The sequence below is a fragment of the Echeneis naucrates genome, chromosome 16, assembly GCF_900963305.1.
Source record: "Echeneis naucrates chromosome 16, fEcheNa1.1, whole genome shotgun sequence".
NCBI lineage: Eukaryota > Metazoa > Chordata > Actinopteri > Carangiformes > Echeneidae > Echeneis > Echeneis naucrates.
Window position 1 is genome coordinate 1311544 of NC_042526.1, and position 17736 is coordinate 1329279.

At 41.8% G+C, this 17736-nt stretch overlaps 1 protein-coding gene across 2 annotated transcripts in view; it reads right to left on the reverse strand.

Moving 5' to 3' along the window:
* pot1 (protection of telomeres 1 homolog) overlaps positions 1-17736 on the reverse strand; it is a 44901-nt gene that overhangs the window by 12258 nt on the left and 14907 nt on the right. Inside the window, exons 3-10 of one of the 2 annotated variants that reach the window (XM_029523358.1) lie at positions 17477-17549; positions 16037-16137; positions 11355-11462; positions 10109-10183; positions 8118-8244; positions 7654-7784; positions 7244-7540; positions 5075-5230 (exon numbers count right to left, since the gene is read on the reverse strand). In XM_029523358.1, coding sequence (XP_029379218.1) covers positions 5075-5230; positions 7244-7540; positions 7654-7784; positions 8118-8244; positions 10109-10183; positions 11355-11462; positions 16037-16137; positions 17477-17549 — 1068 coding nt within the window. Of the gene's footprint in view, positions 1-5074; positions 5231-7243; positions 7541-7653; positions 7785-8117; positions 8245-10108; positions 10184-11354; positions 11463-16036; positions 16138-17476; positions 17550-17736 lie in introns of those variants that run through there. The other variant, XM_029523359.1, reaches the window with a different exon arrangement.

Genomic DNA, 17736 nt, shown 5'->3' on the forward strand with positions numbered 1-17736 from the left:
GGAGCATCTACGAGTTAATATTAGCTTGAAGCACAGCTGATCCTGACTGGACGACCTGAGTCGCACGTGTTGATGTTGCGTTCCAGTTCTTAACCCCAGCAGGACCATCAGCGGTCCACCATCGGACCAGACACCTGATTGCAGAGAGGGAAACAGGAAGCAGGACGAGCCTGGGGAACAACTGAAGAGTCAAAGTGCTTACAAATATCCCGTAACGACAACACAGCCCAAAAGACTGCTCCATACAAACTTCTATTCACAACGCCAACCATGTGCATTTTAAAAGTAACTCTCAAAGTCACTCTCCCAAAGACTGATGTGTTGTTGTGATCGTATTTGGCTGACAGGATGATCCACGCAGGTCACTTGAGCGCTAATCTAACCTCTAAATGTCGACACAGAAATCCATTTAAAAACACTCCTCTTAAGAAAGGCCCAGAATGATGGATTGTGGGTGAAGAGTCACTTTGATTGGAGTTGTTTTTGACAAGCAGCAGTCAATTCAGCTCACACTTACGCAGTATGATACACACAGAGCCTTTCCACTGAAGAAGTGTTTGAATAGGAATACTTCCCCCAATTACCGGGCTCCTCTGGTGAATCATCGGTGATATTGTGTGAAATCAACTGAGGCGTTTCTGTGAGAAGAAGGCCATTAGGAGAGAAAGGAGCCCATTACAATGAAAGGAAAAGCTGCGAACAAGAGGAGGGAGGGAGGGAGGTGGCTCGTGTGCTGCCTCCGACATCATCGATTCCTTCGGTGAACACACACAGATGACAAAACATGCGTTTGAATGGCGCTTGTTTAAGAAAGGAGGAAACCTTCTGCAGGCTTAATCAAAGTAAACAGATGAAGACACTCAGCTGTCACTCTGTCGCCACCGCAACCTGCAGAAACACTCATTAATCTGAATGTGGAAGGAGAAAAAGAGCGCTTAGATTATACTGAACGCTGCAGCTGCTCTTTGTGCATCTCATTGTTAAATGACACAAACCCTTCAAGCGTTGACAGGATCAAATCATACAAAGATGGATGTAGACTGAGTCTGGAGAGTGAAGCTAACGCTGAAGGGCCTTTTGTCTAATCTAATCTAATCCCGGTTGTTCAGACTGAAGGTTAGATTGAAAATCTGATTTATTAGCTCAGTAAATTTTAAGGTTTAAGCCCCTCATTTCAAGTCTTCAATATGTTTTGCTGTGTTTGAGACACTTCATCGTTGGCTTCAAGTCCAAGTCCAGTTATATACAGTCTATGAGGTGTAACTACAGAAAGCTCTCCACCAGCTCTGAGGCTTCAGGCTGTGCTCACATTTCATCACATTTCTCTGAGGCGTATTTAAATCAGTGTCCTGTCAACACTTCAAACTCATTACCTTTACTGTTGTGTTAATGCTGAATAATATGTATTTACAGCAGTTAGCCGAGGTTAAAGGTGATCTGTGTAATGAAGCGTCTGTCTGATTGTGAAGTGCTCTTTAACACCTCCGGGGTTTTCGAGTGCAGACGTGCGTCACAAAGCACGGAGTGGAGAGTCGTCCACGCTGTGAAACACCACAACCGAGTCGACGACAGCAGCTGACAGATGATCACTTCACATGGCGATAATCAAGACAATTAATGAGAAGAAATTAACTTCACTCAGCCAAGTTACATTTCGGCAAATGATTGGTAAATGAAGCAAATACTCAACAGTCATTTTCTATCTCCATTAAAAAGTGTAAATCCACTAATGAAGTCTCCACGGGGAGAAGTGGCCCCCACTGTCTCTTCTGAACTACTTCGAAAAATTATAGAGTAAGTCCTTCTTTGGTTTCTGTGTTTATGCGATGGACTGAAAACAAGAGCATTAGTTTTAACTTCCTGCCATTCTTTCCTTTTTTTTTAAGCTCTGAATTCTACGTGAGCATCACAATGCACTGAGCTGAGTTTAGCAGTGCTGCTCTAAAAGGTAGAAACATTCTTAACCATCTACGCAGACTGTGAAATATAAAATTTTACAGCTGGGAAATGTGCAATTTTAGCCGTGAAATGGGGAAGAAGAGCTGATCCGGTTGTATAAATGGGTTAAACACAATTTAAGGGGGAACTACACTTGCAAAGGTTTCACAGAAGCAACTACCAATTTTCCTCCGGTCAGAAAACAGCTTGCAAATAGAAGAGGCTACAATCGGCATTCAGGCCCGGGTCAATGGAATCTGCAGGAGATGCAGATATTTACTGGCTCCGGTTCCAATCCAATCCAATCCAATGATTCTCCCATCATAATGTCAGAGACACACAGGATGTTTGGCGTACGCTGTTGCCAGCCGTCTCTTGCTGAGTTTGCTGAATACGGGATATTGAATGTTCAGCTTCTCTTCATTTTAATTTAATTTCAGATTTGCTTTTGACATTAAGTGTCTGTAAAAATGTCCCCATATACCAAATGGTTAAAAAAAAAACAAAAAAAAACCTGTACAAACCATCTGTTAAAGCAAAAACACTTCGACTCCTTTTTCCCCTCATCACACAGGTTCATTTTCGCTCCTTTCTGCTTGTTTGCACTTGTAAAATGCGCCTGATGACAGTGAAGCCGAAGGAGGCGGACGCTGGAGCTCAGACTGTTTTCAACAATCAGGATACAACAAAAAACCATTCTTCCTGAAAGACTGGCTGAATGGTAGCCATTCAGGCCTTTGAGCACAAGCCATGGTCTAAATCTTTAAGGGGCAGATGTTATTTAGTTTATCATCCAACTTTAATTGGGTGCAAATTCCCCTCAGTCTCCAGGCTGGACGCAAAATCCATCACGCTTTGGTTTTGGAAGAGCGAGAGGAAAGATTGAGGGACCACGGAGGAAAGGAAAGGAGACAGCGGAACAGAAGAGGAACCAGTACAGGAGTGGAAGACATGATAAAGGAGGTGAGAAGGGAGGAGTTAAGAAAAGGGGAGAAATATGTGATAAAGAACCATGAGGAGAGGACAGAAGATGAACTCCGGATTGATTCGCTCTTAAAACGACATTTCCTGGCCTCGCTGTGGCCCCTCCAGTCAGAACTGATTTAAGAGGCGTATCGGAGCAGAGTGAAAAAACAACGGAAAGGCACTGAAACTACTCAGAGGTCAATGCAAACTCATTTATTCAGTCCTGTGTGTAAAGTCAAACAGCGGCTGAGGCTGCTTGGGATTACCTCTGCAGCAGAAGGTCGGAAAATGTGATGTAACTCAGTCACTTCTGCAGTAAGAGCAGCGTTATTCGTGATGAGGGAATTTGTGATTATCTTGTAGGGAAAACCTGAAAAGGACAAAAATGAGTTCCCATTTTCTTGCCAGCTGTCCTGTTGGTGCCGCTCCACCAACCACTCTATACTGATTATCAACATATAAAAAAACTAATAATACAAAAAAAGGACAAAGGCCTCGGGCTGCGGAGACTCCAGAAGGAACAAAAACAAGAAAGAAAATGTTTCTTTAGAAGGAAGAGAACCTTTAGACCGGCGGGGACATTTCTGAGGACGGTTATTTTATGAACTGATGCATGTTAGAGGGTCATTCCAACTTCCTGCTCTTTCTCCAAGTACTTAGAAAGAGGAAGCTGACACAAAAAAGAGCAGATAGATGATCATCACTTGGCTAATGACGCTGACTGTGGCAGCTGTATCACATGCTGCTCTGGCCGGACTTAAAAAAATAAAATAAAATAAATAAATAAAAGATTCAATCACTGAAGCTTTCTTTGTTCGACCAACTGCCCAAAACAGAGCCAAGGAAGAACAGAAAGTCTTCTGTTAGCAGAACGATAACTCCAACAATACAAACTTCAGTATAATTACTGTGTTATTAATTTGATTTGTTTTGCTCCTGCTGAATTTCCTGTAATGAGGCCACATGTTGCGTTGTGTCGTGCGAATCGTGAGCACCTCCCAGGCTATTACTGTTCGTCTTCCTGGACTGTTTATCTAACATAGAAGTCTCCAAACAGCGTTTGCCAAATTTGTTAGTTAATGGTGATCAACTTGCCCTTGCACAACATCTGTTTTTGTAATAAAAACGTCCTTTAAACTAACTGTGTGCGCCCATTGTTCAATGGCGTTTGGCGTCAGTTTCCTGTGGCATCATTTAGGAATCTGCTCGTTTAACTGCCACTTTTGCACAAAGTGATGTACAATTCCTTATCTCGTATCTGTTGGCAGGGGGCTGGAGCGACTCCCAGCTGCCACTGGGTGAGGGCGGGGCTTAGCCTGCAGGAACGAACCAGTGCTAACCGCTGCTCCACAGCGCCGACCTTCACTGATTGTCTAAGTTAGCCCTCTGAGGATCTCATTCACACGAGACGTCGGAGAAACTGTAACTGAATCCATATCAGATGAAATGGAGAAATAAGTACCCAGAACTGATTATTTCTGATGAAACTGCTGTTGTTAAATGATCCCCCAGGATTTTCATTGTGTGTACCCTCCAGTTGGAACCTGCTGTCTGCCTGGTCGCCGTCGACCCGACCCTTCCTTGCGTACCAGCTTGGCGTCAGAAATAGAAGGTTTATCGAGTGTCACAGCGTCACAGCTGGATGTTAATCAGTCTCTGTCTGCAGCTCTGATAAGAACGTCTTGGAAGCTAAGAGGATCAAAGCTGCAGTCTCACTACCCAAAGAAGGATGAGGAGGGAGATGAAGATCGCTTTTAAAAACTCGCAGTGATTCTTGTGTGGCGTGTGATGTGAGATGAGCCTGCGGCCCGCAGAGTTGCAGAGAATAAACTGGTTTTTTGTTGTTTTTTTGTAGAACAGAGGGAGAGAGAAATAAATGAAACAACATAGAGGAAGGAGAGCAGCACCGGCACAAGCTCCAGAAACACAATGGACATGAAGTCTGATCTGAGGATTAAATGTTTTGTTTTCTGTGTGCAAACTCAGCTCAGCCCAGACAGAAGAGGAAACAGAAGAAGGGCTCAGATCATTTAGTCACATTTAGTACAGACTTAATCTGAAATATGGCGGTTTAAACTGAATACTGTGCTGATTATAGAGCAAGATCTGAAGTTAAGAGGAACATTTCTTCCTCATTTTCAGGATTTCGTTTTTGTTATTGAGCGCTAACCTTCAGCTGCCCGGCGACATGCACATGGTTGTCGTAGACCAGGACGTTGGCGATGAGCTTCTCCTTCTCTTTGGAGAATGAAGTTGGTCCCTCTGTGACATTTGGCTCTACTATCACATCCAGCATCGTCTGAGGACACCTGGTTCCATCCCAAACCTGAAAAACACAGAAACAGACCTGATCAACAACAATCGGCTGCCAAGGGCGATGATGTTCATCACATTTATCTAAACTGAACTGTGCTGAAAGCCCGCTTTAACAAAACAAGAACCAGACTGATACCAGTCGAAGATTTTGTGCTCCTTTCGCTTTGAAGATGAACCGGCCATTTATTTCCTTGATTATTTATTCTATAAAAAGCTCTCACCAGGGTGAAAAGTTGAGTTCAAGGTGACACCTACAAATGTCCTTTTACAGAAATATTAAAACGAGGGGGGATAAAAGATAATATTTAGCTTTTTCTGAAAATGACTTAAATTCATAATTGATCAAGCCGACACTGTCCAAAAATGGGAAGATTTATCAAAATTAAATTCAGCTGTTCTAGAATAAGCCAGATGAGAGCAGGAAGTGTCTAACAATCTGCTGATTGATGATGATCTCAGTTGATTGGGGAGACAAATGAAAGTCTATTCTTCATCTACAAACTTGTGGTTCGGTCTGCAGCGCAGCTCAGAGATCAGGAAGACCAGACTGGCAGCAGACCAACGCCTCCTGCCAAACCCTGTTTAAATTTATCTCCTCTATCAGCCTCACTGGCAGAAGAACAGTCTTCACTTACAGCCTCATTTCAGTTCAGGAAACTGAGGTGGCGTGTAAAAGAGCTCAGGTCCAAAAGAATTAGACCTCGTCGCACTGAAGCCAGCAGACCGTGAAGTAGATTTATTACAGGACAGATGAAGACCGGGAGCAGACAGCTCCTTTCCCGAGAGGGAAAACACAATGTGTACCACTTTAGTTTTAAAAGTGAAGACTTCATTGATTATGGACAAGTTGAAAATGTAATCATAGATTTTTTTGTTAAAAGGTCCTGTATTCAATTTGTTTTTTAAGACTCACTTTCTGAATACAGGTTTCTCAGTGGACTGAAAAGTTTCATACTTTCACTGTATCATTATAGAACCTAGACCGGGCTCATAATTAACAGCCACACGGAGATCGACCTTTTGACTGCATGGAACCTTTAAAGGCAAAAATGTGTCACAACTGTACGATGCATCGAAATAACTGAATTAATAATAATAATAATAACAATTGTATATCACAACTTCCAAGTAGATCAGAGGTCGTTTTAAAAGGAGCTGCAGTTGGAGGAACACGATTGCAAAGAAACTTTAACAAGACAACAAGTCATATTAACATCCACAAGAAACAAGCAGGTGAGTGTGGATAATAAAAAAAGAATCAGGTAGATATAATCTGACAGTAAACAGCCTCCAGGGATCCTAATCTCTTTTATTTAGTCCTGTGTGCTTGTTGGGAAAGTCTATCTCCATCACAGCTGATGTTAATCTGATCACCGGCTGTTCATTTAAGTGAACTGTTTGATTCAGTCCAATGAAGGCTCACAGTTCAAGCTAACATTTACATTTGCTCATCTGGCTGAACCAAAGCAATTCACAATGAAGCTTTAGTGCTCAGCGTCAAGTATCAATCTATTAAAGGAGTTCAGGAGATCAGATGGACCCAGAAGTCTCTGATCATAAAAGACTTGACCTTCATTCAGGTTACCATTTTTCTTCTGTTTCTCATCTTCCACTCTGATGATGTAAGAAATGTGAGAAATGATTTGATGGCCACCACTCTGTACTGACCTCCAGGGGCCAAGATAAACTTATTTATATTAGAAAACATGGGTGAAGAAAATAAAACGTTCTTTTAAGTAATTTTTACTTCGTCAGCCTCCAGTTAAACAGAAATGTCATCGCAATTTAATATTCTGAACCAGGATTTCAGGAAATTGCATCGAGTAGCTCATGAAATGCAAGATGGACTAGATGAAGTCCACACTTTGAACATCAAATATATATTTGAACATTTAAATAAACGCTACAGAATAACAATTAGACTCAAATGGTTAAGTCACATCTGAGACCCTCCATCTGCTGAAAGGTCTGGAAGAAAACAACTCCGCAAGGATGATATAATAAATGAAAGAAGGTTTCCTACCTTCAGCAGGGTGCAGGTGGTGTCAATGGGGGCTTTGGACAGCAGCTGGCAGGTCAGGTCGAAGTAAGCTCTGGGCTGCACCGCTGACAGGGGGATCGTGGAGGTCGGGGGCAGGATGGTCTGGCCATCTGCCGCCCAGGATCGCAGCTCCTCCACGATTCGATGATCATCCTGGTCGAAGTGGAAGGAGCGGCTGGAGGTCCGGGGCTCCACGGCGTTGCCCACCACCCCGTCGAACGTCACCACGGAGAAACCGAAAGTGTTGACCAGCGTGATGGCGTTGTTGAAGAACTGAGCCTGTGGATACAGACGAGGAGTCATTTACCAAATTACACAAAACTATTAAATCAATTTTACTGCAGTAGCTATTTGTGTTAACTGTACGAGGCGTCGTGCTATTGGGCCGGGACCTTGACTCTGTGCATTCGGACGATGTCTCCGATCTGAAAGATTTTGGGATGGTCCTCCAGATTCTGACGGAAGATGGTGCAGCCGATCTTCTGGTTGGATTTGTCTGTGATCTTCAAGATGGAGCAGAAATCTGTAGAAGAAAAATAAATAATAATAATTATTTTTATTGCCCTTAGAATGATGAAGAATTTAGAGTTTGTAATTATCTTTTATGCATTTTTTTTCATGAATCCAACTTTAGTGATTGATTTTGTTGCTGCTGTTTGCTACTTGTGGGTTGCTAATGTGTCTTTATTGGTTGTTAATATGATTTAATTAATTTAAATGCAGTTAATTATTCATATACTGCACAGTGTGACTGCGAAAAATAAATAAATAACTCAATTAAAACTAAAAAGCTGGATCCTGGACCAGGTCCACCCGGCGGTTTGTGTCCATTATTCGGTCGGACGCTCAGACTGACCTGTTCCTCGGCTTTTGAATGGCTGTTTGAAGAAGACCACCACTCCGTACACGTTGACCACAGATCCAGGTTCCAGCTCGTCCAGTCCCACGTATGTGTATTTTGGTACCTTGGCCTTTGTAGAATCCTGAAGAGAAACAAGACAAGAGAGGCATGTTAGCACGTCATAAAATACATTTAAGAACGGCCGTCTCATCGTCACGACAAACTGGTGCAAACGGAGGTTACCAATCATCATATGATTTCTGAGAACAACAGATTTTTTTTTATCTTGGTATTTACCTGAACAAATGTTATTTCTGATCAATGTTAACATCTGAGTAAACAGATGAACAAAGCCAGTGATTTCCATCCCTCTTTTTCTGAACTGCTTCCCTTTCTGAGAATATCAAGGATCTGAGAAAACTAGTTTTTGCTCATGAAAGAGGAGACACTCGTCCGACACTTATTTTTAGCAGCATTTCTTTTACGGCACAGATTAAACTTGAATGGAGCCTTTAAACTTTGATTACAGGCTTCTGAAAATCTTCAATCTCTTATTTATTCCAATACACTGTGTGTTATTCTGTCTCATAGGTGAATTAATTCTGTTTGAAAATGTTTATCACGGCGCCACCTCGCTGTTGCTCTGCTGTATTGATCTGTCATTCACTTAATATTTTATTTCCCGACTTTCACGTCTGTTCTCGTGTGTTTCTGTGTGCTTACAGTCAGTCCGCCTTTAATCATCAAAGCCACATGATATTTTTGCAGTTTTTCTTTATAGCCAATGGTTTCATTTAATCATACCCATCCCTTAAGAGCTGCCTGTCCCTTTGCAGCATTCAAATTTTAAGAGGATCCATCACTTGGTTTTTGAATTTTAAACATTTGAGGCTGGTAGCTTGCTAAGGTCAACGCCCGATGAGGAGTCAGGCGTCAGCAGCTCTTGCTCCGTTTGTTAGCTAGTTAGCATTAACCAAATGACAGCAAAGTGAGCACACACTGCTCAGAGAAACCTGAGTCACGTTACGTGTGAATGGACTGACAGCCAGAAGAAGCCAAACCACAGATGGTAGAAATTTAAGGCTGAAACATCGGCTTGCAGCTGCTTAACTGACTCAACGTGACGAGATAAAATGTTGAACAGGCACTTTGTCATGTTGAGTTCACAATAAGAACTGCGTACAAATTATGTTTTGTTTGATTGTTTATTCATTTGGACAAATCTCTGCTCGTAACTGCGTTTGATACTTTTTTCGTTCTAAAAGACAGTTTTAACTCTATTGTCTGGCATAATTTGTTGCCAGCACAAAATCCACTTTAATTCTGCATCAAAGTCATCTGTCACTTTTCAGCTTCTCGGGACTGAATCATTCAATTCTGCACTCTAATGGAACGATTCATTACTATGAAAGTGATATGATTAATACTCACAGCTTGAAGTGGATTTTTTATTATTTTATTGGGAAGCGCAAGAAAAGAAACTGAATGAGGTGTTAACAAAAATTATCCCATCTCAAGCTGTGATAAAAGCTGTAATGTTTGGATAAAAAGACGTAATATCAATAATAATAAAGACTGGCCCCACTCCGTCCTGTGTGCTCTGTCCCATCCCTGGTCCTGCGGTGGGAGCTGAACATCTGGACGTCTCACTGAGCAGAATTATTTAATTATCCATCCTCCTCAAGTCAAACAGTACCAGTCTGCATTTAGTTCTCAGAACAAACTGATATTTTTTATTTTAGATTTCATCCTTTATTCTCATGTCAATCATTTTCCCAGTGGATCACTTTCATCTAGTGGCAATTTTTTTTTTTTTTTTTAAATCCACTTTCGTTGTGCTTTTAGAAGTTTAAAGATCCTGGTATCAAACGCTGATGTGCCTTTCCCCTCCCCACAGAAACCAAGAGGTGTACTGAGACCCGATCCAGCCGGTAGCTGACATAAAGCCTCCTGACAGATCCAAGACCTGCACGGCACATTCAGCCAGCCGGGCCTCTGACACTGACCTCAGCAGTGTGAGCGGTGCTCCTCCCTTTTGCCGAGCGGGACCCGGGGTCAGGAGGGGGCGGCGGGCGGGACACCTGAGGGAGGAAGAGGAAGATAAATCTTAACATCCGTGATGTGCAGACACCACAGCAGAGAAATATACCGACAGTCAGAAGGACGGGCACCAGACTCATATCCATCACACATTAAACTGAGTGAGCTCCAAAATATCTCATCCTGGCTCCAATTCTTATCTTGGTCTCCTGTAAGAAGGTATGAAGTGTCACATTATTGTAGGACAAACTGACGGTGCTACTAATGTACAATTTTTATCTTTTGGTACAAACCCAAAATCAAAAAAAAAAAAAAAAACCCAATATCATTTGTTATACATTTTTTATAGAACATAAAACAACATAACATAAACATGTAACATCATTCAACTGAAGCATATTTGAGATCTAATTTTGAGTTTATAGTCCTGTTTTCCTCTGACACCATAAACCTCTCAGGAAAACATTTACTGAGCTAATGAATCAAGTGACAAGTAGGACCATTTTCCCATAGGCTTCAATTCCACGTCCAATTTTGTAATTTTGGTTTTCAAAAGCGACTGTTTGAACTGAGTGAGGCCCGGTGATGACTGAGCTACAGGTGAAACAGAGACACGTCTGCAGGTCGACGCAGAGCGAAACGATGAGCCGTGTTAAACTTCTGTCCGTCTAACAGACTGAGTTTAAACACAGACCCCGAGAACAAACAGGACACACGTTCACAGGCAGAGTTCACAACCTCACTGAGTGTCAACAACACTCACTATTACATTATTACTAATCTGATCACAGCCACAAACGCACTCTTCAAAAGTGTCTTACTCACAGCAGTTAAAAAAACTGATGTTCTCCGGGTGAATATCACAGAAAGGTAAAAAGCTGAAACAGTGAACCAAACCAGGAAAAGATGACGATCGCACGAATGTGCCTTTTTTTTTTTGTACAGATTTTAACAATGTTTCTTATAGAAATTGATTTTCATATTCTGAGGTTGAACGTTTGAGAATGTTGAAAGGACTGTATTCAATGTTGCAGCCGTGTCACTGTTAATGACAGACAACAAAGTAAAAGTGTTTTTGAGTTTAACCGACAGCCGTCACAGCAGCTCCAGTGAACTGGAGGTGAGACAGGTTAAGGTGGAACTGAACGTACGGGGAAAGACACACGACAGTGTTCACGTGAGCTACAAACTCAGCTGAGTAAACGTCCTCACATAAAAACAGGCGTCGTCTCCCGACAGCAGCAGCTTACAGGGGTGCAGCCGGTCCTCGTGGACTGAACCAGATTTCTCCACAGTGAATCCAGAGGCCACCACAACATCCTGCAGGGAAAACACAAGATAAACAACGAGAATCAGAGAAATTGGGGGGATTAGACCTGAGAGCAAAGAGATAAATGCACATCCTTCTTCCTAGAGAGAGGACAGATTGAAGTGGAAGATGTAGCGTCTGGGGGGACGTTAAGTAAAACGTCACAAGAAGCCGCCGATGATAAGCCGGCGTGAAAATTGGAGATTGTCTTTTGTTTGGCGTGTCAGCTGCCCCCCCCCACAAACCGGCTTTAAAGCCTCCGCTCAGGGCTGACAAAAGGACAGCAGATAGTCTGAATAATCATGTTACAGAAACACACAGTCTGACAAGAGCTCTGATCTGTGGCTGAGGGCGGCAGCTCAGGCTGCGATGACTCCCTGCCTTCGCCAAGCTTTACAGGGTTTTGAGTTCTGTCAAGATGCTGTGGTGGGTAAACCACAAGAAATAAAAAAATAAACACAAACACACACACACAGTGACACTGCTGACAGGAGGATTATCCCTGATGTGTTCCCTGTCCCTGTACACGTCACAGACAAACTTGCCACTCTGTAAACAGCATCATAGGTGCCATTATGGAGAGATGTGGCATCATCACGAAGAGTCGGGCCGACAGCAAAAACACACAAGAGGACGCGTTTGTATCTTCTGAAATATGTGAAAAATACTAATATATGGTTCTAAGCACTTTAGCAGCTACGTAAGGAGAGAGGGATATTTTAAAGACATTTTCTGTGCAGGTGGAGGACAGTGACTTTTTTTTTTTTTTTTTTGGAGCTGCTTCTGGAGAAAAGGACGCCGAGACTGAACCCGAAGGGTAAATTTACAGAGTGAACGGCGAAATAATGAGCTAAAACTTTGTTGTGAAGTTCAGGCCCTTCTCACACTCCAGGAGTCAGCTGGCACTTTATTGTTGTTTTTTTAGCTGATTTAACTCGACCTTTGCAGTTACTTTAAGCAAAGAGCAGGTTGGTTTGTTTTTTTTTCTTAATTGCTGCTACGCCATTGAATCAACAGTCCTTCAGCTACCTGTGACTCTGCTGTGAGGTGAACTCAGAGACCTAATAATAACTTTAGTTAGGACTTCAGTTTTTCTACTTAGGGAAGCCTGTTGGATTTTGATTTTAGAACCTGTCTGTTGGTTAATTAACAAAGTTCATTTATGATTCTGTGTCTCATAAAAAAATAATAAATTTCAGCTCTAGTCCTGTGTCCTTTAGAGCTACAGCGTGAACAGCCAGCGATTATGATGTCACAGTGGGATTGACCTTTCACCTTTTCGATAAACATGTCATCACTACTTTTCATCCGCACAGACATTGAAGTTGTGTTTTCTGCCTAAAAAAAATTTTTTACTGCAAATGCACGGTGACCTTTGACCAGCAAGCTCAGATCCATTAATATTTGAGTCCAAATTAATGTTTGTACAGCAAAATCCAAACAAATTCCCCCCCAGGCAGTCTTGAGGCAAATGTGGGAGGTCAACACAACATTCACACTTTAATACCACATCACATATTTCAGGTAAATTTTATCCAACAGCACGTCAACGGAGTTGTACCAGCTTAGATTCCCACAGGGGACACGTCCTCACTGTTTCAGTCCGTGGTGACGTCACATCCCTGAGAACGTGGCATTGAGGATGTCTAACAAGTGCGGCTCAGGGAATAATCAAGCACAGCATTTATACATAATATAAGAAGGTGGAATAAACAGAGCAGCAACCTAATTAATGTAAATCAGCAAACAAGGAAGCTTCTTTTTTCCTCCTGTGAATAAAAGCAATTTGAATCCAACACAACAATATGGGGCCTGTTCAGTGCTAATAAAACACTATAATATGGATGTAATTAGTTCATTAAGAGTGCAGTGAACAGCTGTTCACGATTATTCATAATTGGTTATTTGAAGCCCTTCCTGGCTTTGAGGATGTTTGGGAGTATGTCCGTCTGTGAGTTTTAGTTTGGTGGCAAAGTCGTTGGTCTAAAAAAAAGTAGCTGTTTTACCCGTTATTGGATAAATTAACCTCCAAGTAAAGTGGCTCAGATGATCCACATCGAGTGCAGGAACACGCTCTTTCCCCTTTAATTCTGAAAGCAGAGGACGTTCAATTACTCCGAGCCAACACAGGCTTTGCACGGCTCAGGGCACATTTCTCCAAACATGCCATTAGTAAATAAATTAATTAATCTTGCCCCACAGATTTTTGTTGCCATATTCATCAAGTCGCAAGAATCCCTCAGTTTATTACCTTATTCAAATCAGTTTTTTATGATCCAGGAAATACAATTTGCAGAGACACACCTCCATAATAGCAAAGTCTCCTTTTCTTAATAAAAACAACATAATGCAATCTCATCAGCATCTCATGAATGTTCATTAAAAACAGGCTTTCAATCTGTTCCTCGTCCTCCTCAGGCTTAAAATAACGAGCTTCAAGGGAGTAGCTCCTCGAAACTCGTCTGCTCAAGGACACTTTGTCTAATTCATGTTCATTATATAATATATTATATTAATAAAAATAATAAAGCCATTTATTTTTCTGGGCACAGAGATGAGTTTTAGTATTTAATCTCTCAATTCACATTTGGTAGAAATGGATGATGTTTCATGGAATTGGTTTTAACTCAAAAATTTTGTTTCCCACTGACAGAACGAGCTTTTTTATCTCTTTTTAAGTGAGAAGATGAAGAGTCCTGGAGCAGTTTCTAAAACAATCATCCGGCCTTATTCAGCAGGACTCGGCAGATGCATCATAAAAGCTAAATTAGAGAAGCAATGATTATTTTTGGAGAGTTGGCAGTTGATATATTTATGGCAGTTCAGTCTCCACACTCCTTTGGGGTGGAATTACTTTTCCGATATTGTGCAGCACTGTAAATTATATACACGGTGATGTAAATTTCTACAGCACTTAATTCGTCAGAACAAAAACAATATTGATGTCTCTTTTTTGCTCTTATCTAATTAACTCCACTGCCTTGCTGTTTTTGTTCGCTTCACAGTTGCCGTATAATTTTGCCTTTACATTTTTTTCTAGTTGCAGTTCTGCAGTTTTTTGTTATTGCACATCCCTGCTCCCTTGGTGTATATTAAAAGCATACAATGAAATGTAGGAGTTATGCACTTTAAAGCCCATAACCGACAAATGTAAAAACCTCTGAGCAGGAACTTTATATTTCAATGACAGTGTAATTCAGCAACAATAGAAAAACAGCAAAGTAGAGTAGTATCCTCCTTAACGGCACTGTCCATACTGAACGTTGTTCTGAATTTCTAAAGCCAGAAAATAAAAATCAGTTTATGAAATATTTTCCCTATAAAACAGGAAGAGAAATTAAAAGTGTATCTACAGAAGGAACAGAGAAAGTCTCTCTAACAAAATGACCAAAATTTGCAGGTTAACCATAAACTGTATAAAAAGTGGATGTAGTCCCGGTGAATGGTCTCTGATGCTGGTTTCAAGCCTTCCCAAACGTACAGCAGGGTATGGATTAGGAAGTGGAGACCTGACCTGCCTGATCATCAGTATAAAATACAGAGCAGGTCGATTCCAAGCCTCCCTCCTCCACATCTCTGCCTTCTCTCCCACATAACTTCAGTCTGTTTTTAAAATCACCAGGATGTCAACGGCCAGCAAATGTGAAGCGCCAAAGGTGACATCGTGATGGTGTTAACCTGCTAATAAAAGTCAAATGAAAGCCAAATTTTTCCACTGCCAAGTCAAGTTCGCCTCTGAAGTCGCACTGTGGACACGCAACTGTGAGCAGTGGTGTCAACACATGCACAGACACAGGGGAGGGAGAGGGAGCTGCTCGATAAAACCGATCTGTCTCTTCTTATTCACGAGTGTCTGTGCCTCCGTCTGTCACCTCAGTAGGTGATAGTGTCTTTTAAAAACTTTGAGGCTGCAGCTTACTCTTCCTGTCGAGATAGCTGCTGAAAGAGAGAGAGTGTGTGTATGCGTGTTTCAAAGAGGCCGAGATATACGGCAGTGTTGTGTTATCATCGATGCCAATTGGAGCAGGACTCAATAAGATGTCCAGCTGTAGCCTTTTCCATCGCTGGCAGCCGTTTTTTGATGAGTGGAAAAGGAATATTTTCATCCTAAACTTCACCATCACAACTGAAGGCCGACTCTAAAGCCTCTGTTTCAATCAGCCTCAAGAAAACCTTCCAACGAATAAAGCTGGGGTTGTCTTATAAGGTGATGAGGGGGTGTGTGAACTTCTGCAGGGAACGAAGACACAACTCGGGTCTGTTAACAATGTGACAACACAGCACAGACTGAAGATAACAGAAAATAAAACTGTGAATTAGTTTCAGCAGTCACACACAATCAGTGTACACTCACACATCTATTCCAGAGATACTTTGTCATGCACTAAATATAGATCCATATGACGCACGGTAAATATGTCTGAACGGAGCGTCTCCAAACCCTTTCACAGTTTTTCTATTAAAGAAATTGTAGCTCATACGACAGCATGTGTTCATGTCATACTCATGTATAGGACATGTATAAGACAAAAGACAGAATTTTGTGTTATTTTAAGGTTGAACAGTTTATTGAGATTAAACGTACCCCTTCATTGACGGCTTTGTTGAAGTCCTTGGCTAGTGCCCCAAACAGAACGGCGCTGATGGACAGATTCTGGGATGAGCTGCTTGGCTGGGAATCTTCCTCTGAAAAACAGAAAGAGTGAAATGCAGGTTCAGATCAGGATGACAAGATGATGATGAAGTGATGCATTAATATAACCAAGAATGTGCAAATATAAACTCAAGGTGGTCCCCCAACAGTACATTTCTGTGACTGGACTGTTAATTCTGAAAACTGATGGAGAGAAAATCCTCATGAAGACAGCTGAAATGTGAAATGACTGTAAAAATCATGTGGTTCTGCTTCTGATGTTGACAAAAACACTTGATCTATTTTCATCAAGACGAAGTAAACTGTGAAACACAACAAAAGATACTGAAATAGGAGAAACAACAGTAAGACACAAACAAGTCTAACAGCAAATCCAACAATGCACCTGCAGGTCAAACACTGTACAAGAACTGGCAGATTGACTATAACCCAACAATACAGAGTGGGAGGACCTGTTCATCATGCAGCTGGGGACACAGTCAGGGTGTCAGAGAGTTTAAACGAATAAAAGGAAGGATGTCGACACCACAATAAGAGCCTTGGCTCTCTGAAGCTCTAATCAGGCAGAGAAGGCCACAGATATGACAACAATGAGACACAATGGCCTCCATCTGCTTCTGCAATCCAGACCCATTACACAGCTTAAAACACAAACACACACACAGTCAAAGACCCTACACCATAAACTCTGCAGGTCTCTGAAGCTTTTTAGTGTGACTCAGTCTCAGTATTTCCAGCAGCTGCTGCTGTTTTCAGCCAACACGCTGATAAACCCGCCATTCCAAACCAAACGGCTCTGAACTTAATTATTTTAAAATGTCACCAAGTCTCCACATATTCAGAATCGGCACAACCTCAGTTAATTATGTGTGTGACTCAATAAAGAGTCTGTTCTCTTTAATAAGGGATTGTAGTACACAAAATTGTCCTTGTTTTCTATATAGAGATACTGTAAAATAGATTAACCAAAGAAAAGTTGTGACATCACCCACCGGAGCCAACAGGAGCGTCCAATGTAGAGACGTGACTCTAGATGTCACTATCAAAGATGGAGGATGAGAATGGACGGATAAAGCAGCAAGAGTCAAACTGATCCAGATCTGAACCTTCTTTCATCAGTTTATCACTAAAGTTAGTTTCACACACGACAGATCTGCTGATTCTGCAGTTGAAGGAGGGAAAACCAACATGTCTAATTTAAAGCATTCTGCAGCACTAAGGCTGTAAATAGGAGGTGATAGTTGGGAGTCTAAACACTCCTGTGTGTTTAGGAGGGTCTAAAACCTGCTCTAAAAAGTGATGCATAAACACAAAGAACCCAGCAGGAAGCTGCTCGGACCATATTCAGGCCCAGCAGTACCAGAGCATTACCTTGGATGACAGCCTTCAATGTGACCTCATCAAATACTGATGACACCAGCCGGCCTTTACGCACCACCTTCCCCTGGGAGAGCAAACAAACAAAAAAAACAAATAAATAAAACACAAACCGTGCCGACAAACTGAGAAACATTTAGTTCTGACTGAAGTTCTGCACAATTTGATTGCGAGCCCGTCAACTGATCAAAGCCGCGTCAGGAAAGTGAGCGGCGTTGATGAGCGCCTCGGGGAAATGAGCTACAAGACAGAAG